The sequence below is a fragment of the Apium graveolens genome, chromosome 7 (genome assembly GCF_009905375.1).
Source record: "Apium graveolens cultivar Ventura chromosome 7, ASM990537v1, whole genome shotgun sequence".
NCBI classification, from domain to species: Eukaryota; Viridiplantae; Streptophyta; class Magnoliopsida; order Apiales; family Apiaceae; genus Apium; species Apium graveolens.
Window position 1 is genome coordinate 106,253,517 of NC_133653.1, and position 21,817 is coordinate 106,275,333.

General features: G+C 33.9%; 1 protein-coding gene across 1 annotated transcript; it reads left to right on the forward strand.

Moving 5' to 3' along the window:
- The first annotated feature begins 7,376 nt into the window (after positions 1 to 7,376).
- On the forward strand, positions 7,377 to 18,957 carry LOC141671052 (bifunctional aspartokinase/homoserine dehydrogenase, chloroplastic). The gene is made up of 18 exons (XM_074477135.1): positions 7,377 to 7,630; positions 9,566 to 9,642; positions 9,740 to 10,114; positions 10,733 to 10,821; positions 10,909 to 11,212; positions 11,434 to 11,486; positions 11,571 to 11,785; positions 12,510 to 12,597; positions 12,678 to 12,791; positions 13,467 to 13,565; positions 13,758 to 13,952; positions 14,378 to 14,460; positions 14,711 to 14,936; positions 15,178 to 15,323; positions 15,690 to 15,825; positions 16,690 to 16,773; positions 16,877 to 16,969; positions 18,483 to 18,957. The coding sequence occupies exons 1-18, from the start codon at positions 7,500 to 7,502 to the stop codon at positions 18,726 to 18,728; spliced, it is 2,754 nt and encodes a 917-aa protein (XP_074333236.1). The 5' UTR covers positions 7,377 to 7,499; the 3' UTR covers positions 18,729 to 18,957.
- The last annotated feature ends 2,860 nt before the right edge of the window (positions 18,958 to 21,817 follow it).

The following is a 21,817-nucleotide window of genomic DNA, read 5'->3' on the forward strand; positions in this document are numbered from 1 at the left end:
AGAGGGCACAAAGGCCAGTTTCAGATGATGAGGAGGAAGCAGCTAAGGAAGGGGATCAGGAATCTCTGATCTCACAAGGCAAGGAATTTGCTCCAATCACTTCTTCTCCATCAACTCCATCTCAGGAAGCTGTATCTGACAAGGCTAACTCACCATCTGTGTCTCTTGTTGATCCAGGCACAAGTGCTGAAATTGATATTCAGAACCTGGTTGTGCCTACAATTCTTTTCTTAGAAGCTCCAACAACAAATAATCTTTCCACAACACCTGTTACTGATGCTGTTCAAACTCCAGAGTTATCAACAACACCTTCTCTGCATCAAGATGCTGATGATCAGATTTTAGGTGAGCATCATGATATAGCTGTTGATCAGAACTTAGTATCAGATCAGCAATTAGAGGATGCTGAAGCCTCCATTGCTACTCACACTGTTGTCTTATCAGAAGATACTGATTCTTTAAGTTCTGATGCTACAAATGTTGGAGATACTGGTGAAGCTGCTACAACTGTAGATGCTGATGAAGCAGGTCCTTCAGGACATACTCCTCCACCGACTCTTCCTAAGTCTGAACTGGTAAAGGAGTTTGTTATCAGGGATGCACCAGTGCCTTGGAGTGAAACTCCTGCAGGTCAGGAGTGGACTAAGGAATGGAACTCAGTTTCATGTGTTCCAAATGCTTTACATCTTCCTGAGCACTTGACTAAAGCTGATGAAATGTTAAATTCTGATGATTTTAAAACCCAGCTTAGAGTCACTGTATTGAGTACTAAACATCTACAAGGTCTTCATTCCAATACTCATGCAGAGCTACACAAGATTCAGGAGAACTTTATCAAACAGGAACAAGTTTGGAAAATTGATAAGAAAAAGTTATTTCAACCTACCATTGACAGGATTGCTTATATTGAGAAAACTCAAGAGAAACAACAAGCTCAGATTGATCAAATTCTAACAAATCAAGCTTCTCAGCAATCGCAACTTACTGAAATCCAGACCTCAGTGGAACTACTTATCTCTCTTTTATTACCTGCTGATGCCAAAAAGGGGGAGAAGGTAATTAAGTCCAAATGCAAAACCAACAAGACGCTGCAAGGAAAGGATGATGGAAAAGATGACCAAGGAAACTCTGGAATGGGTAGTGGTCATAGTCAAGGTAAAAGGTTTACATCAAGACAAGCTAGTCACAGAACAAGTTCTGATACTGGGAAAAGAATAAGTTCTGCTGCTGGTAAAAGGATAAGTTCTGATGAACTTCTAGATCTTGATGAGGAAATGTCAAGACAGTTATTTCTTCAAGAAAATCCAGGGATGGACTTGGAAAGTTTAAAGGAAGAAGAAGCCAGACTTAAATCAGAGAAAGTCACATCTAAATCTGAAGCTTCTGGTGAAAAGTTACTTCCAAAACTTAAAGGCATTGTGATCAAAGAAAGGACACATACTGAAGCAACATTGGCTAGATCACAACCACAGATAGATCCAAGATCCAAGGGTAAAGAAAAGGTTGGTGAACCTGTCAAGGCTTATGTACCTCCTGAGGAAGAAGAAATTACTGATGGAAAAGATGATCTTGCTCTGACTTCAAGAAAAGTTCTTAAAACAACCTCTGACATGGCTCAAGTTGTTCAGAGTCAAGAAATTGTAAGTTCTGATATTCAGAAGAAGCAAGTAACCTCTGACAGAGCTCAAGTTAACTTGATATCAGAAAATAGATCAAAGACACTCCTACCAGGATTCACTAAAGCAAAACAGACTCAATCTTTGAAGACTACTGCAAGTGGTTTTGAAGCAAGAGTAGTTACTGGAAAGGAAGCTAGAGATAAAACTGGATTGGGAAGTGCTGATGAAAGAAGAGTACACAACACTACCAATGATCCAACTTCCTTGAGTGAACCAGGTATTGGAGCAACTCCTGAGAGATTGAATCAACTGGAATCTGTACAGATGGTTTACCATACCTACTTGAAAGAATACATCATGTTGTATTTCATGACAGATGGTAGGGTTTATCATATAAGACAAAATGCCATTCCTTTGAAGTATTTTGAAGAATTGGAGCATGTACTTTTCTTACTTCAAGTGGATGACAGAATAACAGAGACTGCTGCAAACTACTTAAAAGAACAGATTCAGAGACAGAAAAGGCTTTATTCTGTTAAGTCTGACAGTATATATGTTCCAAAGTACAGAGATCACAATGGTGATATTGTTGATATGAAGCCTAATACTGCACAGATCAGAACGTATCTTGGTATTAAGGGACTTGAATTCAATCTTGAGTCAGACAAAGCTTATGTCATAAGACTAGATCAGGAGTTGAGAAAAGCAAAGATTAATGATCTCAGAGCTGCAATCTTTCAAACTGGTGAAGATACTGCAGAGCTTAAAGGTGTTAAAAGGAGAATGATTGATGAACTAAGATATGCTGAGAAATATTTGTTGAAGAACTATCTCAGAACAAATCCTGACATCAGAGAGATCAGAAAATGAAGAAGCCAAGTCGAAGATCTACAACTGCTTAAATTCTGATATTTATACAGATTGAAGTTGTTATCAGAAGTTGAAATTGGTAAAAACATTAAGGACTGTAAGTTGTAGTTATCTAGTCTATTTCTCATGCATTTGTACTTAATGTTTTTGACATCATCAAATATCTGTTAAACTTGTATATTTTGTTAATTTACAAGTTGGGGGAGATTGTTAGATATATTTGATAATGTCATGGCTAATATGTTTTATGTTTAGCTTTCAGATCTTACGTGAACAGGATAAATCAGTACTTAACTGTTGATCAGTACTTATACTGAAAGTCAGGACTTAAGGATATCAGTACTTATATTATCAGGAGATAATCATCAGAAGATAGATATCAGAACTTAAGTGCTGAAGGACAATCAGATATGGACAGTAGCTGATTAAAGGAAAGAAGATCGAGATAAACATAAGAAGAGATATGCATGAAGAAGGAATTCCGTGAAGAATGGAATACTTGGAAGAAAAGATATCTGATTGATATATTTTAGGAAGCAGAATTATATTCCATATCAATTAGCGATTATCATGTAATTGTATAGTATATAAACACAGACATAGGGTTTACACTATAAGTGTTATCATTATTAGAAAAGATTATTTATTGTAACCCTAGCAGCTCTCGTGATATTTGTTCATCACTGAGAGGTAACAGTTCCATACTGTAACAGAGTTTATTGTTTCAATAAAGTTTGTTTTCTGTTACTTAAGTTCTTAAAGTTCGATTTGAGTGTACTATACACTGTATTCACCCCCTCTACAGTGTGTGTGTGACCTAACACACATAAGCCATCAGGAGTAAATACTGTATTGGGCAATCCTCTTACAAGATCTTTCCTCACAAGTTCATTGATATTGTTGAAGTTGAGGTGAGAAAGTCTTTTATTCCAGTTCCGACTGTCTTCCACATATGTTCTACTTAGTAGACAAACTTCTGAGTTATCAGTTCTTGTGGAGACCCTGGCTTCATACAAATTATCATGTCTCACACCAGTCAATGTGATCTTGCCATCAGACTTACTGACAATTTCACAACGCTCCTTATAAAAATTGACATGGTAATCTATGTCACAAATTTGACTCACACTGATCAGATTGTGCTTGAGTCTTGCAACCAGAGCTACATTTTTAATGATGACATTTCCAACTTTAATTTTGCGATATCCCAATATTTTTCCTAAGTTGCCATCTCCATAAGAAACGTTTGGGCCAGCCTTTTTCTCAAATTCTGATAGCAGGGATTTATAACCAGTCATATGTCCTGAGTATCCACTGTCCAAGACTAGACATTCCTCCTGTCACCCTGCAATCAGTAATTTGAATCAGTTAGTATTTTTAAGGACCCAGACTTGCTTGGATCCTTTGTCCTTTTTAAGTTTGTTAACATATGCAACAGAAGACTTCATATCAGAGTTTATGTTAACATTCTTACTATCAGTACTTATACATGCAGAAACAGATTTTGCTTTAAATAAAGAGGGATTCAGTTTATAAAAATTATAATACAAACTATGATACTCTTTACATGTATAAATAGAATGTCAAACACTTCCACAATGAAAACAAGAATTCTGTGGTTTATATCTAGCTGTTCTATTCCTAAACTCTGATTTAGAAGGAACAACTTTTATATCTTTATTCATCCTGCAAGAATTAGCAAGATGATTGGTGCTACCACAGTTTGAACATGTCTTTCTAGGTGCATTAGGTGGGGTTATATAGTTTCCATTCTTATTAACACCTACCTTGCCATTCCTGTTTTTCCTAGACCTTTTCCTCTTGTCTTTCATGTGTAAATCCTTCAACTTTTGCTTAAGCCGTTTCTGAGTCATTGAACCAATATTTACTGAATTGGTGTGAATTTGTTCACTCTTTTCAGCAATTAAGTTTGATCTAGGTGCTGAGGTAGTACCATCCTCATGAATAGATTTAAAAATATTAACACTTGCATTAAACTTAATGGTCTTTACTTGAACCTTGTTCAATTTGACCTTACTATCAGTTTTAATTGGTTCGGTTTTCTCAGTTTCTTCTCCATTATTCTTATCAGAATTAAATCTAGCTAAATATCCTAATCCTGATCCCCAACAATCCTTTTCTAGGATTTCCTGAGTTGTCTTTCCTGAGTTAGTCCAAAGTTTAATGACCTCTCTCTCTTTAGGTAACTCCTTTTCTAGATAAGCATATTTTTCTAACAGTTTTTCTTTAACATAAATAGCATTATCTCTTTCTTTTTGGAATTTTAGCATGGAAAGCAACTCAGTTTCTAGGTAATCATTCCTTTTCTTAAGCACAACATTTTCACTCTTGATCCTATTATTTTCTAAAGTTTGATTCCTAAAACTAACATACAGAGTTTTAAGAAATAATTTTAATTCACAGATATCATCAGTATCAAATACAAGAGTAGACTGAGGTAGATTTAATTCAGCAGTGTTGGTCTCAGCATCAACATTTGCCATGAGAGCATAATTGATCCCATCATCTGAGTCTGATGAATCATCTCAGTTTCTCTTCTTTGAGATCAAAACTTGTTTCTTCTCAGCTCTGGGTTTTCTGTAGTCAGCTGCAAAGTGTCCAACTCTATCACAGTTGTAACATCTCTCTTTTGACTTGTCAGATTTTCCAGATTTAGCTTCCTTCCAATCAGTATCTCTTCTGTTGTTCCTCTTATCAGAGTTTGAGGAACTGAAGCCTTTTCTAGAAAATTTTCTCCTTTCCTTGAAGTTTCTGTAGACCATCTTCTTGAAACTTTTAACCAGTAAGGCAGCCATTTGATCCATATTTTCATTGTTGTTATGATCACTATCAGTATCTGATTCAATATCAGGATTTGAGTCATCATCATAATTTGATGATTCATTATTTGACTTAGCAATCACGGCTTTTCCTTTGGAGTAGCTTTTTCTCTTAGCTTTCTCCTTTGGCTTCTCTTCAACTTTGAGTGCAACTGGTCTAGTTTTGATCCATTCCTCTTGCTCCCTTGCTCCATCTCTTGTTCATGAGTTTTCAGAATTCCATAGATCTCATCTAGAGGTGTGATGTCGAGTTGATAGTTATCCCTGATCGATGTGACTTTAAAGTCCCACTTTTCAGGAAGAGCAAGTAGAAACTTCAAGTTTGAGTCTTACAAATCATATTCTTTATTGACAAGGGATACATCATTCAAAAACTTCTGAAATCTGTCATAGATCTCAGTTAGGGATTCATTGTCACTTGAGTCAAAGTGCTCATATTCTTGAGTAAGCACTGTCCTCCTGTTTTTCTTGATATCGGTTGTACCTTGACACTTACTTCTAAAGCATCCCATATCTCTTTTGCTGTTTTACATCCAATGACTCTATTGGACATAACACTATCAAGACTCCTGTGCAGGATATGTCTAACCTTAGCATCCTTCATGATTGACGAGATATCTTCAGGAGTGTAGTCCCTCCTATAAGGATGATTGACGAGATATCTTCAGGAGTGTAGTCCCTCCTATCTTTGTCTATCATCTTCTCTGGTTCTCCTGCAACCGAAACAGCTACCTTCATTGGTTTATGAGGACCATCATAGATTTTGCTTAAGTATTCAGGATCTGTGGCTTCCAAACACATGTCCATCCCGACTTTCCACATTGGATATTCATGCACTTTTAGGATGGGCACCTTGATTGCTTCATACCTACTCATGTTGCTGCTTATCTGTGATGTGGCTGGGCGTTGTGGCTTCAGATCCAGATTTTGTGTTTCTTCTTCTCCTTTGTCTGACATGGTTGATCAATCTTCAGATCTTAAACTGTTTGTACGTTAACAACAAGCTCTGATACCAATTTTTAGGCCCTTAATCAACTGTAGAGGGGGGAGGTGAATACAGTTAATACAATCAACTAGACAAAGCTTCAACAAAATCAAATAGTTTTTATATAAATCTTATAAAAACTTATTACACAAGTACTCTCTCGAAAAGATGAACAAATATCCTTAAAAGCTGTTAGATTATGCGAAAAATATAACAATGCTGCAATACATATATCATGAACCTAAACTATGCTTTTATAGAGCACAACTACCAATGTATAAGGAATCCTATTTTATTAACAACAAGAAAACCTATACTTCTGAGATAAAGTCCTCCGCCAACTTGAAAATCCTGTTTCCTTTTCCTTTTTAAAGATCAACTGATGTGACAAATACTGATCTCATCATTCGTTGACATCATCATCCGTCGAATACCAACATCCGTCAATATCATCATCATCCGTTGATGCTTATACTCATCATCCGTTGATACTTGTAATCATCGTCCGTTGATGCTCATGATAGTTTCTGTTTGATATCATCAATTGATTCTAATAATTAATTTTCCGAGTATTTCATATTTTTTACGTATAACTAAACTGCACTTTATTTTTTTAATCAAATTTGTAAGATTTGAGTTGGCTACTCTTATTTGAACCTTTCCCATTATATAATATAGATATATACTATTAAATATCAAAAATTAATTAAATATAAATATATTAATATCATATTCATTGTGTCATATTTCATGTATCCAAAAAATTAATTAAGACACAAATTTAAGCAGTGTACTTTTTCCGGCCTAGTATATTTAAGTAATGACACAAGTATAAATACCAAGTATAAACCCAAAAAGAAAGTTGTTTCATAATTTGAAAAACTACAGAAATATTCGATCCCAATTTTTAAAATGGGACCAGATATTCGATTTTAGTTGTTCTTAAATTAAACGCCTCCTCCAATTTTCTTGCATTCCAATATTGGATGTTTAAGTGCGGCTTAAAATTTGTTTAACTTTAGTTTTCTTAAAGACAGCTTTAGATATCTTTTAACCATTTTAAAAACTGTACAATACTTTGCTTCAGGAGCCCAGCCGCCAATAAAAATTAGATTAAAGTGCGAGTCCTCTCTCTCTCTCTCTCTCTCTCTGCACCTCTTCAACTCTCCCAGTAGCCGCGGCCCAATGTCGCTCTCTTCCGCCTTATCTCCGTCGTCTTACGCCGCCTCTTCCTCTCCACGTTACACTGTTTTTAATAAAAAGCTCATTTCCACCACTCTCACTCCTCTCCATCTTCCTCCCATTACTCTCTTTAGGTATTTTTCTTTACTCTCTAATTCACTCAATTATAGATTTTTATTTAATTGACCTATTTGTTATGTAATTTGTTTGTCATTTTATGTATTTCATTTACTCCAATGCTTAATGTCATTCTATATGTGATGATGTTTAGACTATAACCGCATCTTGTACTGGGTTGTTGGGTTCTAGTCATCTTGCCCCCAAGCTGTTTGATGAAATGCGTCAACCTCCTATTTATCCACTTTTCGTCTCTTTGATATTTTAGTTTCATTCCATTTAATGGCTACATTGCTGTTTAATTTCTCATTTTTTTTTATAAATTTTGTGTTGTTATTGCTGTTATTGTTACTGTTGTGACTCATACTTATAGTGTTCACTTGATTTCTTTTCTGTGATTATCTTTTTTACATGGTAGCAGGAATGGCAATTAAACTAGGTTGAGCTTCATATTATTTTGATTTTTTCTTGTGCTCCTTTTTTTTTTATAAAAAAATCCGTATTAGTTGGGTTAACATGGTACTTCAGTAACCCATATGAATCTTATCTGCTCAATTTCTTGGATGACTGGAACGTCTGTTATTGCGTTTCAGTTATATTGTTGTCATTATTAGCGGACAGATGAGTGCTGGGATCTTAAATATAGATGTGCGTGGGTTATAAATATAATAGATTCATCATCATTTAGTCAACATAGAGAAAGGCTTTTGTAAAAATAAGAATCAGTATAAATAAGAATGTCTTTAGGGCTAATGATGAACCAAAGGTTACTGCTTAATAAAATCTAATTTCCTCAAATTCCGATTTATACATAACCTTAAAACAAAGTATTAATATATGCACAAACCTGTACATTATGGTTAAAGAAGACACGTAAAACCAAAAGAGGCAGAGAGGTGGTGTTTCTTCATGTAATCAATAGCGTTTGTAACAAGTCACTTGTATTCCTGTCCTCCGTATGTACACAATTCACCGGCTATAAAGAATGGTTATACTTTCCTGCAAAATATAATAACTACAAAGTTATGCAAAAGTAGTTTTAGCTGAACATGACAATATATTATGATGATGTTTTCCCTGTGTACAATTTAATTTCGTCAAAACCTGTTGTTGCAGTTGCAATATCACGATCTGCTTCTTGCCTTTTGTGATTAATATTGTTATGAGGATGTGCATGTGTTGTAACTTGTAAACTATATGTGCATTGGTTATGAACATATTAGGTTTATTATCGTGTAGTCAACATAGAGAAAGGCTTTTGTGAAAATAAGAATCAGTATATATGAGAATGTGTTTAGGGCTAATGATGAACCAACGGTTACTGCTTAATAAATTTTAATTCCCTCAAATTCCGATTTATTCATAACATTAAAACAATTATTAATATAAGCACAAACCCGCACATTATGGTTAAATAAGACACTTAAAACCAAAAGAGGCAGAGAGAGGGTGTTTCTTCATGTAACCACTGCAGCACATTTCTTTGAGTGTGTTTGATAAAGATATATAATGATCATATATCAGCAGAAAAAGTTGAGAAATATAAAAAATCCATTGAAAAGTGTGGCTGCAACTGTGAATGCTATAGAAATGTGTGTGGTTCAAACCGTGACTCCAACCCTGGCAAAAAGATCCACGTCCTATTGTGATTATTGACTTTCATGTGAAATTTCCCCTTCTGTGGCACCGTTTCGTTTAAAAGATTAATTTTGTAAAAAGATTTTATGTGAGCAAGTGAAATATAGTTAGAAATTACATCCCTGCTGTTTATAACACAAAAGGTAAATTGTTCATAACTATTTCTGCTCGTAATATGTTATCTGCACGGAGTACTATAGGATAGGAAATAGTGGTCAATTTAGTTTATAACTTGAGAAGTTACTTTATCTCGGTCCATACAACTGTTATATTTCTGAGATTCTAAATAAGTCCGGCTTTCATATTTATTTCAGAACAGGTACAACTTCGCATTTGGGAAGAAAGGAGTCGTTGTCAAACTTTCACATTGCTGCTTCAGTAACAACTGCAGGTTCTCTACCAGTTTGTTAAAGTTAAACTAAGTTTTATTGTTATCATCGTTGTTCATTTGATGTCTTATGCGTACTTTGTCTTTAATCCATCCGCAGTTCCTTCTCTTGATGACTCTGTAGAGAAGGTTCAGCTTCGCAAGGGTAGTATGTGGTCTATTCATAAATTTGGAGGCACCTGTGTGGGAAGCTCTGAAAGGATTCGAAATGTTGCAGAGATAGTTGTTGGAGATGATTCTGAAAGAAAACTGGTTGTAGTCTCTGCAATGTCAAAGGTGACAGATATGATGTATGATCTAATTTACAAGGCACAAGCAAGGGATGATACTTATGAATCTGCCCTGGATGCTGTTATGGAAAAGCACAAGTTGACAGCATTCGATCTACTTGATGGAGATGACCTTGCTAGATTTTTAACTAGGCTGCAACATGATGTCAATAACCTTAAAGCAATGCTTCGTGCAATATACATAGGTCCTCCCCCCCCCTCTCTCTTGTCAATAACCTTAAAGCAATGCTTCGTGCAATATACATAGGTCCCCCCCCTCTCTCTCTCTTCCCAATAACCTTAAAGCAATCTACAAAATGTTCTTGTTCTCGCTCCTGACCTCTCTTCTTTTGTGGAAGACTTTTGTTCACCCACTCAAGTAATTCAATTTTAATAATATTGAAAATCATGGAAAATAATAAGTCACAAATAACATTCAAATTAAATCCCAGCTGCTGTGTTAAGACTGTAGTAGCACAAACATTCAGCACCTTACTGTTAGTTTGTTATTAAATAACACAATGAAGTCCCTTCTGCAAAGAGCCATTTAACATTTCCACTTCTCCTTTCCTTTTCTTTTAGTACACTATCCCTTTTGACCATACCCCTCTTGGATTCCCACATTTCCCCCCTAAGAATCTAGCTAGCATGCAAACATTTGGCTAAAGTGCCACAAGTCAACAACATGCTTTATAAATTTTAAATTGATAACGCTTGCTAAAGTCATTTTTCTTTCGATGTTTAGTATCTAATTCGCTTTTAGTTCTCTATAATATATGAGCTGTTTCTCGCAAAATACGGACCTAATATATAATTTATTGCAGCTGGTCATGCCACCGAATCTTTTTCGGATTTTGTCGTGGGACATGGGGAGTTATGGTCTGCTCAGATATTGTCATTTGTAATAAGAAAGGTAGTTCTCTTGTTCATGATCATTTTATTTGTATTATTTATATTTCTATGTGGTGTATCTATTCTCCTATGTTTTCTTCTACTACAGAATGGTGGGGACTGTAATTGGATGGACACACGAGATGTTCTTGTTGTAAATCCTGCTGGATCTAATCAAGTTGATCCTGATTATTTGGAATCTGAGAGCAGACTTGAGAAATGGTTCTCCGACAATCCGTCTAAGACAATTGTTGCAACAGGTTTTATTGCAAGCACGCCTCAAAACATACCTACAACTTTGAAAAGAGATGGAAGTGACTTTTCTGCTGCTATAATGGGTGCTTTATTAAGGGCTGGTCAAGTCACAATTTGGACTGACGTTAATGGTGTATATAGTGCAGACCCTCGAAAAGGTTTACTCTGGCCTTGTTTTTTTTGTTTTCAGATCTTTAATTACATAACTCTCCTTTTCATGGTACAGAGGGTACATAATTTATCCTGATATGTAAATGCTGCATTTTGCTCTATGATATTTTAAGATCACCTGATAACTAATTAGATTTCTGATACTTTGTTAAATGTAATAATGTAAAAACACATTCTGAGTTGGCAAGCTAAAATGTATCACATGCAGTTAGTGAGGCTGTGGTACTAAAGACATTGTCTTATCAAGAAGCCTGGGAGATGGTGAGTTCAAGCATCTTCTAATGCCTGTCTGAGTTGTAGTTTTTTATCACCAAAATTTCTGAGCAATTTTGCATGACTGTGCAGTCATATTTTGGGGCCAATGTGTTACATCCCCGTACAATCATTCCTGTGATGCGATATGACATTCCAATTGTAATAAGAAATATATTCAACCTATCTGCACCGGGAACAATGATTTGCCGCGAAACTGTAGGAGAAACTGAAGATGGATTAAAATTGGAATCTCATGTCAAAGGATTTGCTACTATTGATAATTTAGCACTTATTAATGTTGAGGGGTGAGCTGATATTTTAATCTCTTGTTTATACTTGTATACAACACTGGAAGTGTATAGCATGCTAGGAAGCACGGACACTTCAAAAAGGGCGCCGTACCCGTGTCGGACACGGCCGACACGGCGACACGCGCCCGACACGGCTGAATACGTGTCCGTCGACAGAAAAAGGCAACCGACATGCGACTGACACGGGTTCGACACGCGACCGACACGGCCCACCGACTCAGCCCATAAAAAAGCCCAAAATCATCTTTAAGAAGCCCAAAATCTTTTTTTTAAAAGCCCAACCCATCTTATATTAAACCTAATTTTGTGTCTCTCTCTGTTATAACCCCCTCTTCATCTTTCATATGAACACAGAACCCTATCTTTATACAATTAAATATATACATACATCTATCTATATATATATAACACGTATAGCTGCTGTTGTTTTATAGATGATCATTTGAATGAAAATGTAGAATAGATCTTCCACTAGTTTATCAATATTATGAATGAATATTACGAAGGAAACTCTATTATTATTATGAATGAAGTTGTTCAATATTTGACATATACAAATCTTATATTTTTTATATTTTTATTACTTTTTTTTTGCCGTGTCCCGTATCCAGGACACTTCGATAATTGACGTATCCCCGTGTCCCGTGTCGCCGTATCGGTGTCGGTGCTTCCTAGATAGCATGTCTCTCTATTATTTATTCAACTTGCGATGTTTCAGAACGGGAATGGCCGGTGTTCCTGGTACAGCTAGTGCAATCTTTGGTGCCGTGAAGGATGTGGGAGCTAATGTTATAATGATATCTCAGGTTTCTGAATCCTTCAAAAAAATGTGGTCAGCATTTTAAATCTGTACAATTAGTAATGATTTGCTATAAAAATAAAATAGGCTAGCAGTGAGCATTCCATTTGCTTTGCTGTGCCCGAGAGTGAAGTGAAAGCTGTTGCCAAAGCCTTAGAGTCCAGATTTCGTCAAGCTTTAGATGCTGGTCGTCTGTCCCAGGTACACTACATGTTTAAATGTAAGAGCTCACAGTATATCACTGTTTCATGTTAATCAGTTGGGCTCCATGCAAGCAATACCTCTGTTATCTGACTATGACTTGTATTGTTCAACACAGATATGTGTCCAAATGTTTGACTATTTAATTTTTTTGCATATTTTCGGCCCAAAATACAGTATTGAGTGTCCAAGACCATGTCCCAAGTGTCGAGTATCTGACACGAGTTAGGAGATAATTATAGAGTCAGGGTGATAGAGGAATGTAGTATGCAATCACTTTATATAAATTGTAGTTTGAACCAAAGGCCAGATGAGAGATCTTTGGGGATAAAATGGAGAGAGGTTGGTAATAGCTTATGAGAATTTTTTGAAAGAGCCAAAGAAGAACCCAGTATTGAGACAAATGATGTATAATGTGGAATGTGTTTTAAATGAACAATAGACGTGATAGGAATAAATAATAAATAACTCAAATGGCGAGAATGGTGAATTTTTTTTGCAACTTGTCATCTGCTATGCTATCATATATCATACCTTATAAGATAAATAGGTCGTGAAACCTTCGTTTTAAGCAGACCTTTCCTGTAGAGATCGGAAATGGACAAAAGTGCTCATGTTAGATAAATACTTGCAAATTTCTTTAGTTATCTATCTCACACATTTAAAAATTTTCAGGTTGCTATCATCCCAAACTGTAGCATTTTGGCAACAGTTGGTCAGAAGATGGCAAGTACTCCTGGCGTCAGTGCTACACTTTTCAATGCGCTTGCAAAGGTTAGTAATCATAAATTTCTTGGTAGCTCGTTTATGGTTCTTATAATGTTATCTCCATTAACATTTCTATCGACTTCAAAGAAATATCTCCATTAACACCTGTCATTTTATATAATGATTACATAATATGTTTATATAAGTTGTCATCTATAACTGACCTCCTAATTTCGCCTAATTGATTTGTGATTGCAGGCCAACATAAACGTCCGTGCTATAGCCCAGGGCTGCACAGAGTATAACATCACTGTAGTTCTCAGTCGAGAAGACTGTGTCAGGGCTCTAAAAGCAGTCCATTCAAGATTTTATCTGTCGAGAACCACAATAGCAGTGGGTATTGTCGGACCTGGATTGATTGGAGCCACTTTACTTGACCAGCTCAGGGATCAGGTAATTAGTTAACTTCACATCAAGTTCTTTCTTCTACTTCTTTACTTTTCTCAGCCGGGTATTTTTATTGTCACTTGTCAGTGTTTCAAATTTTTTAGGTTCAAGTGTCTGTTGTTGGCTCGTCTCTTGTTTTGAAATTTGATTTTTTATATCATGAATATATGCTGTGTTTAATTTGATGGTCCTACCTTCAGTATTATATTACTGGACCAGACAAATACTCTTAAGTTAGTTTCAAGGCAAACTAGCATGTGTAAAATAAGGTCACCATTGAGTTGCCTTGGTTTTTGGGATTGTTCATTGTGTTTGAATATTCTCGTGATCAGTTTTTTTACAGCCAAAATATCATAAAATATTTGATCAGTTTTTTTACAGCCAAAATATCATAAAATATTTGACACTAATGTATTAATTCAAAATGTCAGGCAGCAATCCTCAAGGAAAATTCTAAAATTGATTTGCGTGTAATGGGGATCACTGGATCAAGAACAATGCTTTTGAGCGAAACGTAAGTTGGATATTTTTATTGTTGCATAACATTTTTTCCCACATACTAAACTTGACTTACCTGAATACCATTTGAAAACCAAAATTAGTATTATGCAAGTCTTTTTGCTGATATGGGAACTCAGCATACAAAAGGACTAGTGTGAAGAAATTACTCTCTAATTGTGCAAACCACTGATAATCTATTACTGGTCTCAGTTTCCCTTTAAGTGTCTCATTTTGTAACAATTAAACTTTTTCTTTGGGTATAGGGGCATCGACTTGAGTAGATGGAGAGAAGTCCAAAAAGAAAAAGGAGAAAAAGCAGATATAGAAAAATTTGTACAGCATGTGCGTGGGAATCATTTTATTCCAAGCACTGTTATAGTAGATTGTACAGCAGACTCTGAAGTGGCAAGTCATTACCATGACTGGTTGTGTAGGGGAATTCATGTTGTTACTCCAAATAAGAAGGCAAATTCAGGACCCCTTGATCAGGTAATGTTATATGCGTACCTTGTAGTGATAATGGTCTAAAAATATTTAAATTCTAGTTAAGTCATTGTTGTTACGGACCTGTAGCTCTGCACGTGTCGGATTGTGCACATATCATGCTCAATGTTTTGTTCTTCCTTGTGTTTCTCCAATAGTTCATCCTTGTATCTGGAAATATATCGCTTCGGGTTAATGAATCTATGTTTAAGCACCTTACCCTATCTTTCCTTTAATCTCGATTCAGTATTTGAAGTTGAGAGCTCTCCAGCGGCGATCGTATACACACTATTTCTATGAAGCTACTGTTGGTGCTGGTCTCCCAATCATAACTACTTTGCAGGGTCTTCTTGAAACCGGGGACAAAATATTGCGAATTGAAGGCATTTTCAGGTTAGGTCCGCTATATATATTACAAATGAAATATCTGTATTTGGCAATTTGAGTCGAAATTCACAGTGCATTCATAAAATGCCTTTTACTGTTGTTTATCCGGGTTAATTATCAAATTGTCCTGATGCTGTTGGCTCAAATCAATCAAGTGCATCACTAATTGCTATCCAGTATTCCAGTCTCACTTTAATCACTAAAGACTTAGGGTACACTCTGTTATGTTTTTTAGATATAAATAATTAACCTTGTTCTATACATGTATAATATCTTTTAGTCAATATTTTGGCATATTCAAGAAGTAAATGGCCCATTTATGTCCATACTGTGACAATGGAAGTGTCTTAGCTATATGATTTTAATATGCAGCGGGACTCTTAGTTACATATTTAACAACTTTAAGAGCACAACATCTTTTAGTGAAGTGGTTAGTGAGGCAAAAGAGGCAGGATATACTGAACCAGATCCAAGGGATGATCTAGCGGGAACGGATGTTGCTAGAAAGGTACAGTTTATAAATATATGCAAAATGAAACTTTTTTCTTTTACCTTCGCGTTGTATACAAACGAGTGAGTTGTAAGTTAAAATTTACTTTTATGTTGAAGAAAGTATTGTAAATTACAGATCCACAATGTTGCGATGCCTAATGCCTTTTATGTCAAAGACTTGTAATTAAACCAGGTTAAATTGTTGAGCCTAATAAGCTTGGTTAAAACTCTATAAGGTAACATAAAAACTAAAAAGAATTGCTTGTGAGGGTGAATTCAGTTAAAATAAGATGACCTTTCTGAATTTTTAGCCAGTGTGGGTCGTATTCTTGTTGGTAGTGAGGAAGATATCAAAGGAGAAACTGATAAGTTGACAATTTGGACTGCGGCATTTGTGTCTTCTTTGCTGATATTACGTCGGAATTTTGACATATTCATAGGTCATATTGAGTACTATTTTTCCAAAGCTTAGCGGTTCAAAATGTGTACTAATTTAAGTGTAAAATTTAGTGTTTGTGATTGGTTTTTATTATTAAAGACGTGGACGCTTGCACGTATGTCGCGTAGAATAGGGAATTCAAGTGAAGGAAGAAGACATATTCCCTGTAAAAATGCATTTTTTTTAAAAATTGTGTGTGTTATTATTATATGATATACGTGTGTGTTAGAATCCAGGACTAGTTCAGTACTAATAATCTGATTCCTCCTGGAAACTGAGATATTTCACCTCGGAAATTGAATGTATTTCTTGTGAAAATGTTTTTGAGTGTTTATCGCCTTAGCCTCAACAGTCACCTTCTCTATTCTTGGGCTGCAAATGTACATGCACTTCAAAAGAAGTGATAAATCTGTAGCCTCATATATCGTTTTGTTAATGCAGGTAATTATTCTTGCTAGAGAATCTGGATTAAAGCTCGAACTGTCTGATATCCCTGTACAGAGCCTTGTTCCAGAACCACTGAGGGTAGGGATATGTTGTGAATTATAAACTGTACTAGGCCAATGCATATCTCATGTATCTTGTTCTGTATATTGATGCTTTTAAGACTTTGTGATTATTTTCCAAGGGTATTGCATCAGCTGAGGAATTTCTGCAACAGCTACCACAATTCGATTCAGATATGACCAGAAAACGAGAAGATGCGGAAAATTCAGGGGAAGTAAGTTCTTACACAGCTATTGTCAGCTAAATAGTATATTTACCTCTTTCCTTTTTGCATTATCGGATAAACCAAGTTTTTACACAGCAATTGTCAGCTATGTACTATTCGCATTATCAGGTAAACCTATCATCTACTGATTAATAAAATATATATTAATTATATATTATAATTATAGCCCAACTGAGGACCTGTAAAGACCTTTTTCTGGTGAAAGGCCGTGATAATAATTTGAAATTGGTTTATTAAATTGTTTAGTAAATGGCTGATTATGTAGGATTTTTATTAGATAGATCCTATTACGGCGTGTTTATCTTTTCCTTGTAACGTTTAATTTATAAGTTTGGCTTGCAGTTACTACAGTACAACTATAATAAATTAAAATCTGAAAAGTTGATAACCTAATAAATTTTTTCTTCTATTCCTGGATAGTAATTATTAGTTATTTGAAAGTCTTTTTAAACTCGATAAATTAATAAAATTTTATAGTTTCACTGTTATTTTGTAGAGGTTAAACTGTATAAAATATAATTTTTTAATCATTTTCCTTTATAAAATTAACTATTTTTTAAATATTTTAACTAGAGATATATTTTTTTTGGCAAATTAAGGTATTCTTTATAAATAAATTAACTAGAGATATTTAAACTTCAAGATATGTTACTTTTTTGTATTGTATAAGATCCATCGACTGACTTCTACTATCATCTTATGGTTTTAGAAGTGTTTGGCCGCTAATATATTTGACATATGTTAAATTTTTAATAAAAGCAATTTGTAAGGTAATAGAATCATAGTTAGGTTTGTTATAACAAAAAAAATTCACAATAATTATTTTGTTTGAAAATTGAGTATATATCAATTGCTTGGTAACTGATATATATAAATAACTGGTTACTCTTTATACTGGTTACTCTTTATAGAATATTACAGTAGTAATATCCAACACCGTTTAATTTTATATGCAATTCTGAATTTTTCAAAATTTGATTAATCCTTTTTATGTTCTCAGTTGTGTTATTACTTATTATTACTTGGTTTATGTATTACCCGTGTTTTACAGGGATTACATGCTTGGAATGAAAAAAACAAGACGTTCAAAATTCTTTTCTTAACCTTATTACTGATACAATTAATTTATGACCATAATATAGGCCTGGTGATGTCAATATTTGTTTATGATCAGGATAGTATTTAATCTTAGAGGAGAAATTAGGCCCGTAACCGTAAGTAAAAAATTTGCTACATTTGCATCTGAATTACTCTTAATGTTATAAAAAGTTGAAATGCCATAATCACAAGTTTAAAAGTGAGGAAATTAAAAAGAAATACATATTGAAGGTAATTTTTTCATAGTTACTGGGAGACCTTATGTAGATCGGTAGCTGTCAGTAAAATAGTATGAACCTCATATTTAAGTTTATGAAACACACTGGATTGAACATAGGGCATGATGTATCTTCTTTATTCTTATCTGATATTAATGGGACTTGTGAACTTGATTTGTCTAAAGGTGCTAAGGTATGTCGGGGTGGTGGATGCCGTAAATCAAAAAGGTGTTGTTGAGTTAAAAAGATACAAGAAAGAACACCCTTTCGCGCAGCTTTCTGGGTCCGATAACATCATTGCTTTCACCACTGAAAGATACAACAAGCAGCCTCTAATAATTCGAGGTCCTGGTGCTGGGGCAGAGGTAACAGCTGGTGGAGTATTTAGCGATATCTTGCGGCTTGCTTCATATCTTGGTGCACCGTCATAATCATTAGTTGAGGTCCTAAGGTTTTGCCATTTGTTAGTCCAGATCATGTTATAGGCTTTAGTGAGCTTATGCTTGTTTTAGTATAGTATCCAAAACATTCTCCCCCACTGCATGACAGAATGCTTCAGGCAATTTGGTATTTTTTTTTTGATGAGTTCCTTCAGTGACTCTTTTAGCCTCTCAAAATGTAATCGTTATAGTCTATGAGCCAAAGTTTTTTTTTTGCTAATTGATTAAGAGCCAAAGTTTTTTTTTTGCTAATTGATTAAGAGCCAAAGTTGATAGAATGGCCAAAATGATATGTATTTTAGAACGGGTAAATGATCTAATTCATCACTATACAATATCAAAACTTTCACTTAGGTCACCAACCTAAAAAAGTTTCCAGTCAAACACTTAAATAATAAAAATATTTCAAATAGGTTACTACTGTTAGTGCCGTTAAGTTGACTAACGGAAAAGTGATGTGTAACTGATATGGCATCAAGTTTACTTTTGAATTCATCCTGAACTTCGTATTGTTTTTAATTAGGTTACCAAATAGTTTTTCAAAAAGTTTTTTTTTAAAGTGAAATTTAGTCAATTTTTTAAAATCCAAATTGATTAAATAACATTTTTTATTGATATTTTTTTCAATATCGATAATTGTATCTGACGGATAAATTTTTTAAATATTTATTTTTTTCGAATAATAACACCTTAATTAAAAAATTTACATACTTATTTTTTTAATATGTTTGAAAATCGATATAATCAATTTTGACCTTACAAATTTGTTTGAACATGTTTGATCTAACAAACGGTACATTTTATTACAAACTTAAAGCTGAAAACTTACAAAGAATGAAAAAATATTTTCAAAAAATTCACAATCAATAAATTTTGGTTTACTATATTTTTTTTATGATTTTTTAAGTGATTAAAATTTAAGACAAAATATACCTATTAAATTTATTAAATTATCGATTTTATTTCAGAAAAGGCTAAGATTTGTTTTAAATTTTTTTTATCCATAAAAAATGATATTTTCTGGACAAACTTAAAGTACGAAATTTATTGAGGATAAAAAAATCTACCCAAAAAAATTATATAAGAAAACTTTAAAATAAAATATACCTCTTAAATTTATAATTAAATATATATATTTTTTATTTTTGTTTGAGTATATTTCAATTAATTCAATAAATAATAATCTGTTTTTTTAAAAATAATTTTTTTGGTTACATTTTTTTTTTAATTTTTTTTGCGACTCAGTTACCAATTTGAAAGTTTTCGGATTGTTTAACGGATCTCCATTAATAGTCAACACATTTTAACGGTCCTGCAAGAAGTTTGGAGTTTAGTAATATGATTGAAAGTTTTATGTAATTCAGTAATGCGAATGAAATTTTTTTTGGGACATTGTACAGTGACGAATTAGCTCATTTACCCATTTTAGAACCAAGTCAACTTATAAACTAAGAAAGCATCCCTGTCTGGTATGTAAATTTCGCCTAGTAATGCCAAAGTGATGTAATGTCTCTGTAGACTGTACGCATATAAATTACATGATGCCTTAATTTAATCATAATCAAATTATTCTTAGCAAATTTTCGGTTCGATCAATTGTTTGACATTTCATTATATTTTGATTTTGTCCTAATTCTAAATTATTTAAAAGGAAAAAATAAAATAAACTAGCAATAATGTAATTTCTGTTACATAATACTCCCAGTAGAAAAGAAAAGAGAAAAAAAGAGTAAGCAGATAGTATATTATTATGGATTTATAGAAAATCAAACTGTCATTTTAGTGTAACAGTTTGTAAAATAAGGTAATTCAATTATATCAATTATCACTCACTTTAAACTAAACAACATAATAGTAGAAGTCAGAAGGCACCGTATTAAGAAATCTAACACAAAATAAAAAATGTGTGGATTTTGATTGTTATAAATTAGATAATATATTTATATGATTTTACAACAATAATATATTAATTATGATTTTTTTTTTACCGAAATCTGTTTGATCGTTTGGTTGGACTTTTTGTGAATATCGAAATTGAACTGCTGGATTGTTTTCTAAACTAATAATTGAAGTAGAACGCACCCAGCGCTCAGCGCAGGCTTAAAACAAAATAACTAATTTAACTTAAGCTAAGGTTGTAATAATCGAAAATCGGTTTTATTCGATTTCGTTCTAGAAAGATGAGTACTCGAAATGAGTAACCCGATGACAATGAATTGGATATCATTTTTCCAAAAAGTTTTTTTCGTATATTAAATCCATTTCATTCGAATTTTAAAACTTGAAAAAGTTAATAGTAATATGCATTTTGTCTTGAAATATAATGTTTTTTTGCTAATTAAATATATAGTTATACCTTAATAATAATGATAGTTATCGAATCATATATAATTTTAAAGGCTATTATTGCCCATATAAAATTTACCCATAAATTTACCCATGACCCATGACCCATGATCCATTTTATTTTTTTACACATAAAATTTTATATTATACATATATCCATGAATCTTTCATATTTAAATCCATTATAATCCATTTAGAAACTAACATAATATACACCTAACCTACTCCATGATTGTAGCAACTGAATAGTACATTTGAATTTTTTTTTGAATTCTTTTCTCTCAGAACTGCTGCATAACTCCCGTCTTCTCTGATTTTCTCATTCATTCAATGCTCCGGTGATCAGCTGTTAATCACAGATCCACGCTCTCAGGCAAGCTCTGCAAGGACTTCACTTATAGGTTTTATGAAGTCCTTTTAATTATTATGCATGTTAAGTGTTATTTGATTTGCTTGGTTTGTGTTTTTATCCATAGGGTTGAAATGTTTGATTTGTAGCCGAGATTCATCAAATCAGGACTCAAATCAATCGTTTGTGTTACAGCCCATCCCAAGTTTGAATGTTCCTGACTCGATAGGTATTGTAACTTTCTTTGTCTTTCTTATCGTATGTAGATTTGAATCTAAATCGTGTTCTTATATTCGTCTCATGAACTTAGTTGTGAAGCGTAGAAATATTTGTGTTGGAAAAGAAAATCTGTTCTAGTTTCAAATATACAGACACCAGGTTCTGT